Source organism: Taurulus bubalis (genome assembly GCF_910589615.1).
Source record: "Taurulus bubalis genome assembly, chromosome: 4".
NCBI lineage: Eukaryota > Metazoa > Chordata > Actinopteri > Perciformes > Cottidae > Taurulus > Taurulus bubalis.
In genome coordinates, this window is record NC_136592.1 from 17,046,053 (window position 1) to 17,067,896 (window position 21,844).

A 21,844-nucleotide genomic window follows, 5' to 3' on the forward strand; every position below is an offset into this window, starting at 1 on the left:
AGTTTTAAGTCACTGGAGAGCCTTAAGTACAAGACACAAAAATAGTTTACTTTATATATTTATTGAAGGTTCAAAAGGGTTTTCGCCTTGTGGTTCAATTCATTTAGTCTATTTCTCATCATCTTTTTAGCATCAGCCCAGCACATCGCTCTCCTCCCAACCATTTATAACCTATAATTAAACACCGAAGCAATTTCCCTTGTCGACAGCTTTGTTCCCATTGGATGAGAGAGCAGTGCTACTAAAAGGAACCCAAGCAATGTTGAAATGGGTGACAGGAGTGCACTGAAGCAAGACACCTTCAGAGAGAGAGAGAGAGAGAGAGAGAGAGAGAGAGAGAGAGAGAGAGAGAGAGAGAGAGAGAGAGAGAATGAGAGCTTTGACCTTCACATGGTCAGGACGAATACACAAGCCTCCCTCTTGATTATTTGATACTTCCAGTTTGGGAAATACAATACGTCGAGCCATTTCACCAGATTGCGGATATACAATATGCACACAGACACACACACAGAAACATGCATACACAGATGTACTTAACACTTGCTCAAAATTGCAACACTCAGAAGACACTCCAAAATGCTACGGTTGGTGTATTCCTGACTTTTTCTCAAACCAAAATCTAGTATGTCCACTGCTGTGGTAAGATTGCCTTTTGCTGAAATGTGACTTCATTCTGACGACTCTGGTTGTAAATGAATAAATATGAGGAAATTGGAGCAACAGTTCTCATCTCCAGTGCTTTAGTGTTGGTACTGTTACTCAAATATGTGACATCACCCACTGCCTGCAGGGACACATTCAGTCAACCTAATTTCTATATTAGTCCTCATCTCTTCTCACATAGCCTACATGAGGGTCCTCGCTATAAGTGTCTAATTCACTCCATGCTAATAAACCAGATTTCTGGTGAGGGCACAATTAGGAACCATTCACTGTTAGAAAACAGCTTGCTTATTCAGCCAGGATCAAGAAGCAGTTTGTTCTGTTCATTATATTCAGATTAGCAGCTGTAAATTGCATTTATTTGTATTCTCACTCCACCTATAAATGACAGTGGTAATTTTTTTGATTGTAAGCAACTGGTCAAACTGTTCTATCTGTGTGTGTGTATTAACGCTAAAGAGATAATTCAATGAAGTTATGACAAGTATGGAAAGGTTACAATATTTGTATGTAAACTAAGGATGCTACTCGAACACTGCCTTTAGTTCGGTGTGGTCGATGCCAGCAAGGGCTCATAGAGCCCTGCTGGCAAGCACACTGCATGTTCTCCTGCGGGCTTAATATTCATTAACATAGTCCCACAAAACTTTGGCGAGTATCTCCTCCCACGGTGTTGTCAGCACATGCGTCAAAATGCATCAAAACGTGCGGCTTGCATCGGGAATTGTGTGCTATGACTTTACTAAGAGATTCGACCAGCCGTTTCCCCGAAAAACGGCGAGAAATTGTCCCATTCACTTGAATGGGGTTTTGGCGTGAAAAAATAACACTCATCTTTGTGCCCATAGGGACTCGCCATACTTTAACATAGATAAATGATTTCAAGTTGAAAATGTTAACAAAAGTCTGGAGTTTATTTGCCCAATTGGCCATTTTTTGATAGCTAGCACAGTTTTCTTGTAATCATTGTTCAAGTTTAGGAAGATTTTCGGAACTTTTCAGAGTTTATAATGGGTGTGTATGGCACGGAATGTTCAGAGCTAGAGTGGAGAGACAACTGCCAGAGTGAGAGGGAGCAATAGAAATATTGTGTTTGTGGTACACATGCGTTGTGGAATCCAACAAATGTATACTTTTTTGTCACCAAGGATAAAAGAGACATGAAGTCCAACCAACTGCTCCATTGTACTCCATGTTAAATCGGACCACAATTTTCTCTCATGAATCAAACAGGAGCCCTTTCTGAACTGCCCTTACACTCTCATGTCTACACCCACAGACATTTAAAGGACATTTCTGGATTCACAAGAGTCTTATCTCTCTAATGATTCTTTTTTTTTCGCCGTTTTAGTTTTTTGATCAAAAGCAAGAGTTTGACCGGTTCACTAGTTGAAAATCACAGTCCAGTGCCCCTCACCCCGGTGCTGTCACCATGACAACCATTGACACGCGCACACACACACACACACACACACACACACACACACACACACACACACACACACACACACACACTCAGGCAGGAGGAGCAAACTGACACCTTGTCAGTTGACAGCTGCACAGTCTTATGCTGTGTTCACACCAAACGTGGCGCGAATTTGACGCACGACCAGATTACATGCAAAGTCAATGCACAGACGCGATAGGTTGCGAAAAAACTTTTCTTTCGACGAGCGGCACAAATAGGGCATTTGACGCGGTGCGAATTCGTGCAAGTTGAAATTTTCCAACTCAGTTGTGTCAGCCAATCAGCGTTGAGAATCAGCATTGAGAGGCTCCATCCGTCATCACCGCCGTCCTGCCGTTGCTGAATTAAACTGCTGCTGGCCTGCTGCTGAAGTAGCGCTGGTATCGGCCGTCATTCAGACGCTGTTGTGGGACTATGGATAATATTATGAACCCAGGCACGATGGAGTTTGATGTTCCGAAGTATGTGGAATTTCCACAACAAGTATAAAGTAAAACTAATGGTTATTCCCATGGTGGATGGCAGAAACGGTAACTGTTTTACGGGGATAAGCCAGACGCAGTTCCTGGAGGAGTCGGTGAAATTCACCGAGCCGTGTGAGGCTACGGATGATGTTATGAACCAAAACACGAGGACGTTTGATGAGCCGACGTTTTTGGGACTTCCACAACAAGTTCAAAACAGAATAAGTGGTTATTTATTTATCCATGGTCGATAGCGGAAATGATAGCTCTTTTCACGGAGACAAGCGACAGAGATAAGCCACGCCCCCTTTGACACGGCACGTATATTTGCAACGCTTTTGGTGTGAACACAGCTTTTATTGTCGAACGAGTAAACAGACGGGGTAACCATTTGGTGTGAACACAGCATTAAGACACTCGCAGTCACATTTTTAACTCTACAACCATAACAAGCATATCAACGCATTCGGTTGAGTCTCCACTCCCGGTCTTAAGATCTTACCTGCCCTTCACCCTGAATCCCCAATCACCATGGTAACCAGTGACCTGTGTCTATGAAGCAATAGCTGCTCTCAAGTCCATCACAAATACAGAAATGACACCTCAACAACACATCTTACTACTGGTAATGTCGGCGTATATATATACGTCTTACGGCAGTAGTCGCCACACCATCGAAATTTCTTGCGAAATTTTCTAGTTCAAGATACCTCCCTCAGTTCAAAGTCGCTTTAGTGACATTATCAGTATCAGAGAATTTGTGATCACTTCTTACATGAGTTGCTCTCAGCTATACTCATTTATACATTTGTGAAGTTAACATATATTGAAGGCACCTTGAGGAGTTTATGCTACTAAAGGGCTGTGGAGTTTTGAATAGTGTCGGTTTTGTTGGTATCTTGTGCATGCATGAAGGGGATGCACATGCATGAGCACATAATACACAGTCCTTGTTTCACACTATTCCACTCATCAACAATTGGTAGTGTAAGGTAATGCATTCAAAGCATTCACTAGGCCTCAAGTATACATACCAATGTACTTTGCTGAGAAACATTAAATGTATATATCATTCTGTTTGTTAAGACTCCGCACTTTGAGTCTATAGATATATTAATGTAAAATGCATATATATTACTTGCAGAAGCTGTATTTGTCTTGAGTGAACAACAGTGATAAGAGTCTGACCTGTGCTTGAGCAGAAGTATCATTCAGAGCTTTCCGGAGGCCCTGACTGAGTCCCCTTCGCAGGTTCTGCCTCTGAATGCTGTCCAGCCTGTTTCTTCTCACATAAATGGAAACAACTAAGAGGGATATAGAGACAAAGACAAAAACGGGAGAAATCAATACATACAGCAGACAAAACCGGTTTGAGAAATAATATGATTTTATAATTCAAATAATTTTGCTCAGACTGTGGCAGAAGTATTGTTTACCTGTTTTCACCCATAATCTCTCTGTGATGTTACACTGCTGTGGTGGAGCCTCTGTGGTGGTGGTAAAAGGGGAAATAAAGATGCCAGAGGTCTCCCTGGGAGGGTTCGTTCTGGGAAAAGTCGGTGTGAATGTTCTCCTGCTGGTTTGAGTCCTTGTTGTTGTGGTCGTCGTTCTCCTGGTCACAGGTGCAGGCTGTAGTGTGGTAGTGGTGATAGACTGCGTCTTTACAGTGGTGACTCTCAGGGAAGGCGTGGTAGTGGTGGGGTGTTTAGTTTTGGTAGTTGAAGCTATAGTTGTGGTGGTAATGTGGACAGAGTCTGTCGGGGTGTCCTGTCGAGGGTGCAGAGGTGATACCTGAGATGTCCTCTCGGTGGGCCCAGCAGAAATGGGGATTCTGACTGATTGAGAGGGGGCTGAACTGGTTGTTTTTTCTTTGGGGAAAGTGTGCGCATCTGCCCTGGATGTTCCAGCAGTTAACTCACCTGTCCCCGCCTCTGTATGGACAACAAACACCTCAGTCACTTCCTCTGAATGATCAGGATCTATTGATAAGGTCAGACTTGGTGAAGAGGATGGAAATGAAGCTTTTACAGACACGGATGATGATGCAGTGCCTGGGTGCATGGTTGGTTTTATTGACAATATCTTACCAGCTGTACGTAACGTCGATGATGCCAATGATGCCAATGAGGGTTTATAAGACACTGAGGTGGGAGGAATCCTATGTAAGGAGGATGAATGAGAAGCTTTGTTTCTTCGACTGTATGATAGTGGTGAAGTCTCTGATAATGATGATGATGAAGAAGATGATGATGAAATCTCTGATGATAATGAATGAAATGAAAAGGATGATGGCCGCAGCTCTGTTGGAAGGGTTAACCCCTTCAGTATTGAATCCCTTGTGTTATTGATATTGTCAGTGACAGAGAAATTGAGTGCAAGGCTGTTTGACAGTGTGACAGCAACATATTCAAGAGAGTCATCATCTGCCAGAAGGGGGCTGTGCTTGCTCTTATACACCGATGCAAGAGAAGAAGCTTTTGAAGATGTTACGGAGTCAGTAGTTGTATGAGAGAGGGGCGGAAAGCCATCTGAACCCCATGCAGTGTTTACAGTAGCTCCTTGTTGTACATTGACAGTCACCGCAGATCTGAGATTAGCTGGGGATAAATTCAGTTTCTCTTTTTTATATTCTGATGTGTCCTTAACATGTGTAAAAGATGAATGAACTGTAGGATAAAAGGAATTTGGATCACTGGCAACTACAGTTTGATCACTTGAATTCAATATTTGCACATTACCCTCTTGTCCGTCTTCCAGCTTTGGATGTTCATACAACGGGCCATCTGCTTGGAAATTAGAATGTGCCCTATCAAAGCCAATAGATGTATCTTCTAATTCAAAGGCTGTGCTTTGAAAAGACACAGGCCTGGTGGTTTTCCACTTTGTATATGGTGCCATTAGTTTTGTGCCAAAGCTGAAAATAGCACTAAAAGATCCACTGCTGTTTTGTCCATCACTGAAGGAAGTAGTTGCAGCAGAGGAAGCTGCGGAGGGAATGGTTCTTTGTCTGCCTAAATCAAAATTTGATCCATCACTTCTCATACTGGTGATTGGTTCCTTAGAGCGATAAGCAGAGTTTGTCCTCGGTATCAGGGTCATTTCCGACCAGGAGGAAAGAGAAGGCTGCTCAAAACTGCTTGTGTGCGTTTCCAACTCAAAAGTCAAAGGTGTACTGCGACTAGCTCTCTCGGATTTTATAACATGAGCAAAGATTTCAGCTGAAAACACTGTCTGGTGAGATTTATTAAGAGGTTGTGTTGTATGAATCTTTTGGAAAAACTTATGTAAAGACCTTGTTTGAAAAGGTCTTTGTGAGGGGGTAATTTGTAATGATAATGAGGCTTTGGGTTGATCTGCAAAAGTAACGTCACTATTGGCAGACAAACCAGTGTTATCATCAGTGTTGTTTGGGCTGCGGCTGAGAAACAAAGGCAATAAGTATGTAAGCCGAGTGGGCTGAGAGATACTTTCGTTCATAGTTTTAGAGGTCATGTCTTTTGCAAACCTAACTGGCAACGCTGAACCAGAAAAAGGTACTGTCCTACTGTTGGAGGCAAATATAATCTTTGGCATTGTCCATCCTCTACGCTCCTGAGTTATGAATTTGGGTGATTCTGTTTGTGTTACAAATTCCTGAACGTTTATGACTATGTTATTTGGCAACGGAAGCGAATCTGACTCTGATGGGAAGAAAGTCGTTCCCGTTCTGGTGATTGAACTGAGGATGGAACCAGTTTTGGACTGCGGCCTCAACCCTATGAGTGAAAGTGAGTTATTTGGGTAAGCTTGAGTGGACATGGATTTGAGCTGTGCTGCTGCTGCTATCTCATCCTGGTTGTAATATATATCGATGGCAGGACCTCTGGGGTTGCCGTGACTTGCTGCCATCAGTAAATCACCAGGATTAGATGCATGCTCTGAGGACACCATGCCAGAGTGGTCTGGTGTTAGCTCAGTGATTGCAGTTTTAGAGAGAGACGTTTTACCTGCTGGAGTCTCAGTGGGTCTGAGTGTCATTGCCGGTGATACCGTTGGATTTACATGTGAACTCAGAAGCGACATGACTGTATCTCCAACGCTTTTGTGAACAAAAGACTGAATATCTTCCATTGTCTTGCTTTCCTTTTCCGTATATGCTGATGGATTTAACATCAGCTGTGTGACATGATTAGAAACTGAGTAGCCTTTAGGATGGGCAGACAGCAGTGCTGATGTGGGATTTTGTAAAGCTCCCTGCTGCCTTTGAACAGCTTGTTTCTCTTGATTAGAGGGAAAGGAGGTGCTAATTTCAATATTACTGGCTGATACAGAGTTTATCCCTGGGTTTTGGGTCTGAGTAGTTGTATGTGAAATCTTTAAAAGATTTTCTCCATGGTTATGAGCAGAGTATGGTGTGTACGTGCTGGTTGCTGGTGTCTTGATCACTTTTGTGCTTGCAATCCTCATGTATGCTCCACTCACTTCATAGATGTTATCTTCTGATGAGTATAATGATTGTTTAGTCACTTCAGTGCTCTTTTCAATGCTACTTTCACTTGGGAACTGTGATAGTTTGGCTGTTGTGCTTTGTAGTCCCTGTGTAACTGCTAGTATGTGAACACCTGAATGCGTAGTGGAGTGTGTGGTTGATAGATGGCCAGTCCAACCCAGAGAGTCTGCTGCTGATGATGTCTGAGGGGCAATCCTTTGACCTTGAGATGAAGCAGCTTTGTTTATCCACCCGACAGAAGACGATAGAGAAAATAGAGACACTGCGTATGATAATACAGAGGACGTAGATGGAGCTGATGAAGACATTGATGATGGAAATGAAGAAGATAATACTGTCAATGATGAGCCATTCCGGTTTCCATCCATAAAGGACACACGTGATGGCCTCGAGACGGTTGATGTTATGGTAACAGCCGGAGGTGGAGTGGTGTGTTGGTGATGCATGCTGGAAGTCAGACCTGAGCTGGCGAGGGTGAGTCTGTCTCCCACAGACAAAGATGAGGAGGACATCTCTGAGCCGTGGCTGGAACTGCTGGAATGTGAAGGCCATTGGGTGGTGTGGGTCTCGTCCCTGGTGATGGTTGGCGAGGTTCTACTTTGATCCAGGCTCACTGGATGTTTGACAGTTCCTGCCATGACGGTTAAGACAGACGAAAAGGCAGGCTGCCCTGATAAACCTTCTCCCTCAGACTTTGAGTCACCATCTGAATGGACGACTGAGGAAGTCACCTCCTCTGCCACCGACAGGTCAGCCAATGGATGAGCAGGAGCAGCTGTGACTGGTAAAGACGAGGAGCCTGAAGCATCATAGGTGGATTTATCTGTTAACAGAAAATAAAGGGAAAAGACAGGTTAATATTGATAATTTTTACTGACAAAGGCCTACATCCCCCATGCTCTGTGCTCAGACACCTCCTCTTTACCATCTACATGCATTTTTTGTTTATGTGTTATCTGTTCTGCCTTCATACTGGAAGGCAGAACGCCCAAGGCGTCCTTGGGTCCCTTGAAAGGTGGTTGAAAAATGTAAGCTATTGTTATTATTACTATTATTATTATTAGTTAGTCATCAATAAAGGAGTGTATTTAATCCATCCAGTCTGCTGCTGTGAATGATAACAAATTAATTTTAGTTCAGATGCTTTGCAGCAATTTTCCAGAAGGTAAGTAATCAAATAGCCATTGGAGGTTCTTCCTAATAGCTCTTCAAAAACAATCTCGAAAGCATTAGTTAGCTATTTATTAAAGCCATTATTTACATTTCATAAACCTATTATACAGTTTGCTTTGTTAGAAAGTGGTACCACATTCTTGACTACCATAAGCCAAAAACTGTATAAAATGACAGTGATGCTCCGCTCTATTAACTGGCAGCTTGTACAATCTGAGAGCCTATTTGCCTATTGTCTGTCAGCACAAAATTACCTTTTCTTTTAAATTGCCAGGGATGTCACACCACCATGTAAGAAACCCCATTCAAACAGTACACGTTTATAGATGGCTGGAGTTGTAGGGATCCATTCTGATGGTGTTGATGGTGTCAGATAAAAAAAAACATTGAAATAATATATTGACCTTTGAGCAGAATATTTTAATTGACGGCTGCGTTGTAATGCTTTTAACCTATGTAACAAGGTGAAAAACAAATTGCTCGCCAGCTATGGAGGTACACATCTTTCGAATAGCCACAAAGAGTTCTGAGAGGAGAGGTTTGTATTAAAGTAACTATCATAAAGCTGTGGGAGGTGATTAATTCGCCAAGACGACAGACATGGAGTTGTCTCATCTGACCCTGTCCTCTTCTCTCCTTTTATTCTCAGCACATCCTCGACATATCCACAGAGGGGTTCTTTTATCCATCTGTAAAGCTTTGCAGTCCTGTCACACCTTCCACCCCCTCAGCATATGTCTCCTGTTGAAGTGCATCTAGCTAACTAGTGAAATGAGTAAAATAATGACAACATGATTGAATCTGCAGTGAAATGTCCTCAATCTACAAGCAGGTCCTTTAGATAAGTAAGCTACCTTTGTGATTCCTCATTCTATTAAACTTCAGTCTTGAAAGCAAAGTAACAGAAGATGTCACATCATCTGTTCCAAGTAATACTAGGTTTTGTGATACTTTGTATTATTAAGTCAACTTACACGGATAAGATTTAAGAAGGAATGGCACAAAAGTGCAAAATAAATAATTGAAAATTACTTTATAAACCACGCCATACTTTTTTATTAATTCATGAAGCAAATATGTCAAACATGTGCTGGTTAAGATGTTACCTTGTGGAAAATTGTGTTTGTTTTACTAATTCTTCTGACAATTTAAAAAGATTAATGGATCATGAAAATAATGATCAGTTACTGCCGTGCAAGCCACACAAGCTTTACAGACCAATATATTCTTCCACGTCTTAAACCCCACTGACTCACATGTGGGTTAGTCTTTATTACAAACCTGTGCTGTGCAGCGACACATTGATTCCTTAAACCCATATAACTTAATTTGCAATGTTAGTCTCAATCTCAATGTTTCCAAAGATGCCAATTATGGGCAGGTTGAATTTTCGGGAAATATGTCAAAAGTTATGCACAAGACATGATATGCACGGCCCCAGGAGACAGCCTGGAGCTTTAGTTTGATACGGTCTCCTTTCTCTCGATGTGTATGAGGTCAAATCATGACAAGAGAGCCTTATTTGAGGAGGAAAATCAAAAATCATGTTGTTTTTTTTGGGGTGGGGGGGTTTACACCATACTGTAATTGTACAACAGTGATAAAACATTTTTGTTGAGAAATATAAATGTAATCATTATATTTTGCTTGTATGATCCCTCCATTTCCAGTTGATGGTGGCAACAATAAAAAACACTGAGTCTTGGGTTTGAATATTTCACTCAGTGTTCACATCATATAGCATGAACGAAGAGTTAGAATATGCTGATACAGAAAATCTTTAGGCTTATATGATATCAGGCAGTATGGAATCAGATGATTATTTCCAACTTTAAAGCCAATTCTTGACAAATAAAAAGGGGAAAACTGATTGCTGATTGAGTTAAATAACCATGAAATGATAACGTCCTGTAAGAAATTGATACTCCAAGCCTGTGTGGTCAATAAAATATGACTTCTTTAGTAAGCTGTGTGACTTGTCTCTAAAACCTTCTGCAACCAGCACACACAAACCTCAGACCTCATTTCCACACTCATTCTGCAGCCAGTACAATCTCTGAGCTACCAGGACACAGACATGACACTGCCGGGGCTCATGCTGCTCCACTCTTATTATACACTGTTCTCCTTTTGGCTTTGAGCTGTTTTTGTTCTCTTGTGTGGGGAAAATGGTAAACAAGAGGGTATAATTCAATAGTGAGGTGGATGGAACCCTAGGAGCAGAGAAACACATTTAAGAAGCCTTGTCAACTGCCTCTGAGGAAGCGCCTCAGAAGTCCCTATGTGTTGGCTGTTTATGGAAGGTGGCAGCATATATGCGACTGCTTTGAGCTGTTGTTGTTCTACCAAAATTACAATTAAGAATTTCATTATTGAGGTGGCGGGAAAGTCTGGGAGGAGAGAATTTTAATTGAAAAAAGAATTGAAAAGTATCTTAAAATGTTTTGCACATATACCTTCTGTGTCTTTTTTAAAATCTGTGTATAGAGGAATGGTGTCTGTTTAGGGCTGGAGGAGGGGAGTGGTAGTGATGCCAAGCACTGCTGAGGTGACAGTATGGATGGGAGGGAGGATGTCACACACACCCAGCACCATGTTTTTTTTCAGAGGGTGCAAACAGCTCAGCAGGCTGAGACACGCATCAGCTGTCTGGACCACAGCCCAGCAAACACTTAACCCTGCAACCATGCAGAAAAGTGTACATGGTATTAAAAGAGATTCATTCACTCATTTGTTACTCCTGACAAGAAGCACACAGTATGTTTTTTGTCCAGCTTGATTGTTTGTCTGTTGCCAAGGAGACCATATAATTAGTTTGTGGAGTGATGCCAAGAAGAGTTTGAAGCCAAACCGTAACTTTTGAAAGAAGAAACAACAAACCTTTCTCCTTACAAATTAAAAAATAAAATAAAAATGACTTTACTTATAAGCAAGTAAAACACCCTCGATCTATTCAACACACTAAAGTGTTTTGCTGCAACAGCCATACTTGGTCTGGCATGACCAGCAGCTTATGGTGGCAAATATTAGCTAACTTTGGATGAATATGGTTGTGTTATTAATACTGAGTGTGCTGCCTTTACGGCATTTTCTATTTCATTTTTGTTTAATTAATGGGGTTTATTTCAAGGCAGTTATTGGTAACATGATTTTCCTGTTCATGGCATGTTATGACGTCACTTCCGGTTAATTCACTTCCGGGGCGGGACTGCCGGTTTAGTCATTTCCGGTTCCGGTACTTCCAGTTAAATGATGTCTGGTTTCACTAGCTCGGGTTAACATTTGACAGTGGACCGCATGCTCAAGAATCTACTCGCATCCACGGGGAAGCATCGTAGAGGCAATTTCGTGAGTGCTGTAAATGTATAAAGATGCAATGTATATTTATATTTTCTACTGTGAAATGTTATATTTACATATGTACACTGAATGTTTGTATTGTCTTTGTTTGCAGTTTTCACCAGCATGATTGAAGGAAAAGAGTTACAGTAAATGGGTGAAACTAATTACGACTCCGTCTTCATTGACTGTGGTTTAACTCGGTGTTTAGTCCAGAGTTCCAACACCCTGCACGAGAACACTACACTGAGGCTAACTACGACTTTGCTATACGTATACACTGCATTTCAGCATGTACATGTTATGTTGTAAATGTCACTTTTTTGTACATTGAGCACTGTTCAGCAAATGTTATATCGACTCACTTTTAAATATTTCTTAAAATTGTAATTAATTCATTTTCAACAATTCAACTAGGACCATTTTGGGTGCATGTACCAAATTGAGTTGACTGTCTGACTATGTCTAAGTATTTTTGTTACCTAAAAGAACACATTCTACAGATTGTGTTGCCTGGGTCGAGGAATGCACTGAGTGCTTACATCTGGGGGTTGTGCACTATCATCCAAAGCGCACATCTAACAACTACCATATCAAACGTTTCAATCAATCATGTCAAGACTGCCATCGGATTAACACCAGTGGTCTCTCCCTTTTCATTGATAAAATGACAAGAAACAAATACTGAAGGAACAAAGCAACTCTGGACAATCCACTGACACTTGGGAAGAGGAGTTCTCTCCCACTGTCCATTTTTCTCTGTCCTGGTCTCAGTCTCTCACTCAAAATAAAAGTCAGCCTATCCACTGTCGCTAATACTAGTCATGGCTTATGTTGTTGCACTCTGTCCACTCATATTAATGCCCACCAAGGCGGTACTCCACTGTCCTTGCTCCTGTGTTCGAGCTATCGTCATTTAAGATTTGGTGATATGATATTATGCAGTGACATTATAGCAATTTGTTTAAGAAAAGATACTATAGATTGAAATGAATAAATAGCTCAACACTAGACATTACATGTAATCTGTCCTGTATCTCCCTATGTATAGCAATAGGGACAATGTTCTCATGAAGGGTCTCTGTGTTTTCCAGTAGGCACTGGCTCAGCTAGACACATCAGAGAGGCATTATTTAGGGCCTTCAGCAAGCTTTTTGGAAGGTGACAGGGGACACATTCCCCCGCGCTCACATGATGGATCATATATCTGCTGGCTCAAACCCTTTTGCCAAAAATGGACAAACAGCGGACACACTTAACAGATTGTTGAGCCTCATTATATAGTCAAAAATCAACGTGCAGCAACACTTCAGTGAATAAACGATATAGACACAATACTCCTGGCATCTTTTGATATGATGTGAACATATTTAACACTGTAATATTGCTGTATTATGTACAGGATCAGTACAAAAGGGTTCCAAAATATACTAACAAGTACATTTGATATGTGCAGACGTCAAGTGATTAAGTGCTTAAATGTGGAACCAAATGTGCTGAATTAATAGCTCTGGGCCCTTCCTGTCTAAATAAAAATAATAATAACAACTATGCTACTAAATAAAAGACCAAATGTTTCAAATATTATTCAGAAATATGGTTATCATCAAGCCACATTTGTTAATTGTTGTCCTCTAACTGCCCCGAACTTACTGAGTTTCTTCAAACTTCTTTACTTTTAAAGTGCTGACTATATTATACTGCAGACTCCACGAGCAAATACACTCAAAAACTGTCTTAATTAACTATTATCTATTGTGGTTTCACAATTAAATGTATACTAAGACGGGGCATAGCAACTTATTAACATTTATGGGGATTTTTTTAATGATAGCACAATAACACTAGGATGATTCAGAAGCATTTCAGTCTGTGTTTCTTTGTGTGTGACAGTGAGGTCCCTAAAATAAACTATCACATCAACAACTACTATATTTGCAGTAAGGCATCTATGGTTGAAAATAGAATATGTAAAATCATGAATGACCTTTAGTCAGTCAAATGCATTGTTTTTTTTATTTATATTATTCATCTGACAGAAACAAGGGGGCACTCGTCCTCGACAATTTATACTTAAAAAGTCAGACCAATGAAAGACTGACAAATAATGCTAAAAGTAACACTCTTTTGGCAGTTTCAAATAACATTTCTAGCAAACAGACTAAATAAATTCAGCATGTATTCGTAGCTGTGATGAAAGATATTCTGAAGAAGCTACTTGTAGGGAATGTAATGGCTGGGTGGCTGATTTAATATTAATATTAGATGGCATCAGCAGCAGAGCGGTGAAATAAAATATGGTGCTGTTTTACACTTCCAGCAGAAGAGAATGAATTACCAATGGTTACTGTGCTGATGGCTGAAAAGAAGTTCTATACACTTAACTTATAGTGTTGAGAGTAAATTGCAAGAGAAATAACTCTTACATCGTATAACTTTACAGAAAACATTCAGCACAAGATTCAGTTGAAAAGCCAGACCGAGATTTCTCAGTAATGTTAGTTAGCATGCATAATAAAACGTTTATAGATCAGTCAGTATTGACGGTATTTTCAAAATTCAGACACAAGAGTTCCCACTTATAATTTTTCAGGACTTTTCCAAGACATTTTCAGTGATGTCAAACATGTTTCTGCTGCTGTGGAAGTCAGATTTTTTTTTTATACCTGTATGACTTATTCTTTGTTGTGTGATACAAAGAAAAGCACATATTCACCTTGACTATTTTCAAGGTGAAATATTCCTTTGATGCATGGAGAACTTGCATGGGGCAGACAGGGTGACTGGAAGTCAGACAGCTTGGTTAGGGCTCTGCAGGCAGTCGCAGGCCCATTACGAAGACCACAAAGTAATTCATCTTTCACTTCAGCACCGAGCCAGAGGCAACATGGAGTCACCGGTCAGGTTGAAAGCAAAAAGCATCTACCAGTTGCAGAGATAAAAGCTACGGGAAATACATGTACTGTCTTGCCATGCAAGCAAAATATAATGATTACATTTATATTTCTCAACAAAAATGTTTTACCACTGTTGTACAATTACAGTATGGTGTAAAAGACAAACAACAGAGAAAACCCCTATTTCAGTGACTCATACATATGACTTCCTCTTGTCCTGGTATGACCTCATACACATCGAGAGAAAGGAGACAGTATCAAACTAAAGCTCCAGGCTGTCTCCTGGGGCCGTGCATATCCGAGCAGGCAGGTGATAACCGGAGGAATTTAGCTCCATTTGACATGGCTGTGGGTGTGAAATGACAGGTAGTGGTCAACGGTGGGAATCAGATAGTGACGTGGCAGCTTTGTATTAGGTTAACATGGAGGTCCATCCTGAGTTATAGTTGCTCTGTTTAAACATAAAGCTCAAATGAAGAGGGCATTTTTTCACTGAGAGGTTGAATGACAAACAGAAGCAACGGTACCTATGGAACTTTTGACCTCTAGTAGCACCATGGAGGGGTTTTTCTGAGGGTCCCTGTTTTGTGTCACAAGGACGCACATGCACCTGGCTGCATGCATACATGTGACATTATGCAGTCCTGCCATAGGTTTCACACTATTCAACTGATATACAGGTGGCAGTAATACTCCAAGCAGCAAAGGGAAAGACTGGAACCCAGTAAACATGAATATAAACATTACAAGATTTTAAATACTTTGAGAAAGGAAAGTCACTCAACACATTTCTTGGAGCGCAAAGATACCACAATGAATTTTGGTGAGTAGAAAACTCAACAGGGTCACCTTTTAAAGAGACACATCTTGACATCTAGAGACAACACACATCCTCTAGTTTTGTAAGAAATACAATAGTATCTGTGCATTAAGCACAATGCAGTTTAATGCAGTTTGATACTGCTCAGTGGTCGAGCCTAATATAAATGTTATATGCCGCAGCTGTTTCTAGATGGGCTCATGATGTATGATTATACTCAACCTAAATTAGAAAAGTATGGGAACAGAAAGTCAAGGGCCTATTTTCACAAATTGGGGCCTGATCATAGCCAGCTGAGAGAGATTCACTTTCATAAACAAGCATTGCTGATCTTGTTTAGATGTACTCTGTGTCTTTAGGTAGACTATGTAATAGTCTGTGTGGGAGATAATTGGAGAAATGCTGAAACGGGGTAGGGACAAGATGGGACGTCCAGATTTACCGTAATGCAAGCCTCACATAATACAGTACTACAAACTAAAAAAAGAAAAGAAATATTTTTGTGACCTCGAAGGGTTGAGGCCACTATGCAGTCTGCTTTTCAAAGACCAATACTGTGCATCACAGGTCGGTTAGGTGAAGTAACGGCTTGGTTACCTGTGGCGGTCTGAAAAAAATGAACTCCACAAAAGCACTCTGGTATCACTGTTGGGAGAATCACATGGCTTTGCCTCTGACTTTCTAATTGGGCCCTCAGAGAGACTTTTAGAGGTTGCCAAAGCTCATCATGTCCTGTGCTAACCTCCTGCACAAATGTGAGGTATTTCTATTCCCACAACGATTTACGCAAATGTACAATATGTAGCATTTTTAAATTTCGGTATTATTGGTGAGGCAATTGCAGTATTTTAATATAATTCAACCTGTTGCTTTTTCTTGGCATTCCTCTTTGTGTGACTGTGTTGTTGAGGAGGGATAAGAGCTAAACACATAAACAGTATCAATAGCATCAACAGCTTATGAGCTTTTTTTGTGTGCTGAAGGCATAATAGTTTTGTTAAAATTTCTTGCAAAAGTCCAATCCTAAAGAACATTATTAAAAAATGCAGGCAGCCAAAAACCTCCAAAAAGTCTCATTATGTTATAGTAATAATACTAACGAACCAAAAATGTTCTTCTCTTCGGTCATTCATTTCTTGCACCTCTAGTTTTTGACATCATTGTCATCATGCAGAAATTCTCTGCATTTACTTAGTGAATAAAGTGACTCTGATTCTGTCACAGCGATAAATAATTCATGCCTCCCATGTCAAACTAAATTGCTATTTGAGTGTATTAACATAAACATGATGCAAAAAAAGGCTCTGAAGTGACATAACAAAGACACATTGCTGCAGATGTCCACCTATCCGCCGCACTAACAATTGCCATGAAACACTCACTTGATCGCACATGCAGAGTGGTGAGGAGCTCAACCCAACAGAAACTACATGGAAACCAGTATGAAACTAAGCAGATGCACTAACTCTGACCGTACGCTGGCTACAGCGCAGCAGAGGTTAGCAGAGGCAAGAGGTTAGCAGAGGCAGGAGGACAATGAGGGATAACAATAAGCCTGTTAAGCTTCCAGGATCCCCTCTGAAATCCACACTTGAGTCAAGCACGAGAATGTCAAAATGTATGTAATACAATCACAATGCTCTATAATCTGTGGTCACAACAAGCAGCAGGCCACGAATTAAGTTGCTCATGTTTTTTCACAGGTAACAGTTTTTTAAAAGGACTTTTAGAAGGATGATAATATTTTACTGTGTCATAAATATGCAATGTGATATGGACAATACTCCATAGCTACTGAAATGTAAACTGAATATCTTTGACAAATGCAACTATTTACTCTACTTGGGCACTCGGAAATAGTGATGGGCATTTCAAACAGTTTTATAATATTTTATAGAAACAACTAATCAATTATTCTATTGACCTCATCTCCTATCCACACTAAGCCACGATCCAATAAAGAAAGAAAGAAAGAAATGATCCTTTATTAATCCCCTTGGGGAAATTCTTCTCTGCATTTGACCCATCCTTGGTTAAGGAGCAGTGGGCATATCACATTACTGCTAAGCCTGTTGGCTTACCAGGCTCCTTGCTGCTATGTTTAGCAGCAAGGAGCCTGGTTAAAAAAATGTATTAAAAAAATACATCTCCATGATTTGCTGTGTGTACTATATAATTAGCATATGCTCTGTTCTGAGCAAAATACTACAAAGGAAATACATTGATTGATTTTACAATGTGGAGAATACATATTTTCATTAGTGTTTACTACAACACACTTCAGTAACTGTTTTCAAGAGAATCCGATCATATAAACTATATGTACGCTAACAAAATTGGGGTTTTATTAATTATTATTGTAGAGTTTAAAATGTTTCGTCTCTTTTCTAGACATAATTTTCCAGGAAACATGTTAGTGATGATCTAGCTGGTATGACAGACAGGTATGAGGAAGTCTGATTTAAATGACGTGCATGTATCTCTTTGAATCATCTCTTACGTGCTTAGATATTATGAGAAATTGATCATAGAATAATATAGCAAAAACTACCAGCAGTGACTAATATTTGTATTTGAAAGATAATGTATCTTTCATTATTCAGAGTTTCAGACACTTAAATTGTATTGTCATTCAACCTGCATGTGCTACCATTTGTCATGACTTGGGAGGGTGTTCATAGCATTTCCAAAACATAGCAGCCTGTTCATAATACTTTTGTCCATAACGACCATTGGAACATTAATATTATCCTGAACATAACTTAGCCCTTTCATATGGCTATGTTATCCACCTGGGGAGCTCTAAAAGATAGAAGTTTATACTCAGCTAAAGGAAAATATTAGTATAAATGAGTACATATAGATAACTATTTTCAGGACAACACAATGTTTTCCAAGGCATTTGATTATTTCTCTCATTTTCCACAACAGGAAACTTTATAAACTGTTTTCCAGGTTTTCAGGATGCTTGGGAACTCAGCAATTATGTAACACTCTTGCAGCTGAGTAAATAATAAACATCTAATTAAGCAAAGTAATTATGACAGTTGAGAAAACAAAGAGTACTTTGAGGGCATATTCCAAATTACTAGATATGTAGAATTTAAAACCATAAACCTGGCTTTGCAAAGGCTGGCTTAAATAAGTGAAGTTTTGTTAGAAAGTAGCACCTGAGGTTACAATATCTTTTGACCAAATACCTCAATATCGATACTGCAATGTTATTTTGGGGTTATCCACTGGTATTTTTACTAAATATTTAAACAATTCAATTTGATAAATTATCATTATAACGACTAATTTCTCCATCCATATGGATTTAGACTAGTGCTTATCAGAAGGAGGCCTACCCAAAAAATCCAGTCAAAGCTCCACTTCTTTTGAAGTTCGGGTTGAAAAGGGAGTGCTCCCTTTTTGTATGAGGATTTAAAAGGGACTGAAAACCTTTGTAGCAAGTGGAAAAGGTAAATCTTCGAAGAGATAACTTCCCTATAGCTAGGGATGTGAGAGGTTAAGCAGAACCCCATGTCAACACTTGAACTGAGTCTCAAAGTTCACAAGTAGCTATAATGAATTCAATATATTATGTAATGATTTCTTTCCTCACTTTGTCAGGAAATGTAGCTCTCAGAGACTATTACTGAAAGTACTTATTGCAGAGAACCAAAGACTTTTCAAAATACAAAAAAACAGTCTATTTCAAGGAACTTAAGACTTAGAACCAGTCAGGATGAGGGCGGACAAACAACGCAAACAGTGGGAAAAGTGAAAGTTCAGAAGAGGCCATCGTTTATGAGAATGCCTTTCCTTTGGCAGAAAATTCAAAAATAAATATGATTAACTCATTTTAATTTTTGATTTAAATTGAATATCCACTCACTATAGCTGACTGTAGTGCTGCCGATTTATTCTAGACAAGTGTAATGGCCGGCAGACAGGTTACTATTAAGAGGATGGACGCCCCCACGGGAGCCATCCTTTCAGGAATGGTTTACCCAGTAAGGCATGGAAGCCTCCTTTGAGCAGGCTTCTTTCAGAATGAGGAATAGGACAGATCAGTATATATCAAAATGGGGACATTTTTCTGATGTGTCATATGAATTAAGTGTATGGATAAAAAGGTAAGATGCATTTTTCAATGTTTCTTTTCTGAAAACTGACATAGGAAATGGAAATAACTGGTAACACTATGTAATATCTGCACGATATGAAGCATTAGTTAAGTATAAGTATAAGTAAACACGTAATTCATCATTTATAAAGCATTTTTCCACACTTTATAAATGATGGATTCACCATTTGTAAATTAACTATTAACTACTTTTTAACTGCTTCATAGCGTGCAGTTATGAGAAAGTGTTACCAAATAACTATTAATAATATAACATTTTCCCGGTGATCTTGCACATTTTTTTGGGTTGTTTATTTACTTCACTTGTGATCTCGTATGTTTAATCTTTATAAGATCAAATACAAGCGAAGAGAAAGTGCCTTGATTTTTAGATTTTTGATGCACAGTTTTAAATATCAAAACTCTTCTTAATTTTTGAATGAGTGAAAGATACAAAGTTTTGTTCCATGCGTTTGAATCGGCCACTTACTCCAAAGAGTGTCGGCCTGTTTGTATCAACCCTACGCTCCATACGTTGTCCTCTGTCCAGATTTACAGAATGCCTTTCTGCACCTCCCTACCCCTGCTACAACAATGTTCAGCACACATGACTTAATGGGTGCCATCCATGACTCAAAATGTTGTACACTGTCAAGAAGAGGCCCGTCTCCTAGGTAATATCATTAATGAGATGTATACGACCATGAGATGCCAAGATCCAATCCTACGGACATGCTCTTGACCTTCACGGGGCACAGTGACACCGAGTCAGAAACACACACAGTCTCTAGATTGCATTTCACTGATATTCTATAGTGAAACTGTACATTTGGTTTGCATGTTTGCTTGCTAGATGAGAAACATTACTCTTTGTAATTGAATTATTGATTTCTAGGGCTCCTTGTGGTCTTGTGCCGTACTATATTTAAGCTTAAAATATATTGACACATTACGATTGATGTTAAAGGGTAACTTGTATTTTCAACCTGGACCCTATTTTCCCATGTGTCTATGTGACTAACTGGGACAACTGTTTTTAAAATTGGATGATATTGAGGGAGAGCGGCTGCATTCTGCAATGTACTCCCTCAATACTCAACCAATTATACAAATGGTTGTCCCTAATAGTCACTGAGACACAGGGGGAAATGTGCTCTAGGTTGGGAAATGCAGGAGTTATCCTTTAAGAGAAAAATTGAACGTCCACTATAGTAGCACAATCATTTTTAAATGTTTAATATTGCAACAAAAGTAATGCTCCCTCTCTGCAGCAATTTAGAAAGTGATGAGAGTGACAAGTTGTGACACAAATCCTACAAACATACACATGAATTTGCACTTGCAGGGACAGTCTCTGAGGACAGATAAGGTATCCACACTCAAAGGCTTTCATAGACATTTTCTACAAATGGCTACGAGCAGAAGCATGTGCAAAGGACGTGTTTTTGTGAATGCAAAGGGTTGGCTCTCCAGCGGTAGTGGAACCACACACTTGGATTATCCCAGTAATGAATTAGCCTGTGGGGAACAGCCTGTCTTATTTTAAGAGGGATGACTTCAGCACATTAAAGGGCATACATCATCCAAATGCATCATGGTATAGATATTTATATTTATAAATGTGCAGAAAAGTGAGTGCATTACTAAGTGTGTGCGTTCGGCTGCATTACCTTTATCCTCTTCTCCTTTTAAAAACTGTTTTGAACTGGGTGTGATTAAAAATCTATGACACAGTAAGGAATTATCTTTATTAAAATATAAATTTGACAACATATCCTAAATTAGTGTGTGCAAGTCATTTGAATTACCTACAAATGTGATAAAAGTAAGTAAAAGCACTTCTACTTTCTGTCAGTACAGTAGAGCATCTTTAAATTGACAGCTTGATTACTGATTAATAAGACAGGTTTCTAAAACTGTTTATCATTTCCTGTAATGCTCTCAGAGTTCATCTTAGCCCTCTCCAGTACTCTTGATGCTTCACTGACGCTGTCATCTTTGCCTCCACTCTGAACTTGCATCACTAAAGCTAGAAATCACAGAGTGAGTCTCTGAATCTGTGATGTCACTGGGATATAAAATCAGAGGCTTCTCTATATACTGTGGGTGGAACACTGATGTTTCAGAGACATAATATACTACAAACCTCTATCTGCCTGGGGCTGGGGACACTACATGGGGTCACTGCTGAATAAGTTGTGTCCAAGACTGATGTTGTTGGTAGTAATGAATACATTCTGAAACAAATTTTACAATATTAAACATGTATCTGATATTGATAGTTGGGAATAACTACATGGCAGGAAATTGCATGTAATATTGCATATAAACTGTAATAATAAAAGAACAATGAACAGTTACACTGTTCATCAGAAGAACAAAACTCTTGTAAGTCGAATTTTGCCAACAATTCTCAA

General features: G+C 39.7%; 1 protein-coding gene across 1 annotated transcript in view; it reads right to left on the minus strand.

Moving 5' to 3' along the window:
* The window catches only part of kiaa1549lb (KIAA1549-like b), a gene marked incomplete at both ends in the record, with an annotated part of 52,352 nt that overhangs the window by 23,527 nt on the left and 6,981 nt on the right, over positions 1-21,844 (minus strand). Inside the window, 3 exons of the mRNA XM_079216601.1 lie at positions 3,787-3,902; positions 4,035-4,529; positions 7,548-7,910. Of these exons, the coding sequence (XP_079072727.1) occupies positions 3,787-3,902; positions 4,035-4,529; positions 7,548-7,910 (974 nt within the window). The remainder of the gene's footprint in view (positions 1-3,786; positions 3,903-4,034; positions 4,530-7,547; positions 7,911-21,844) is intronic.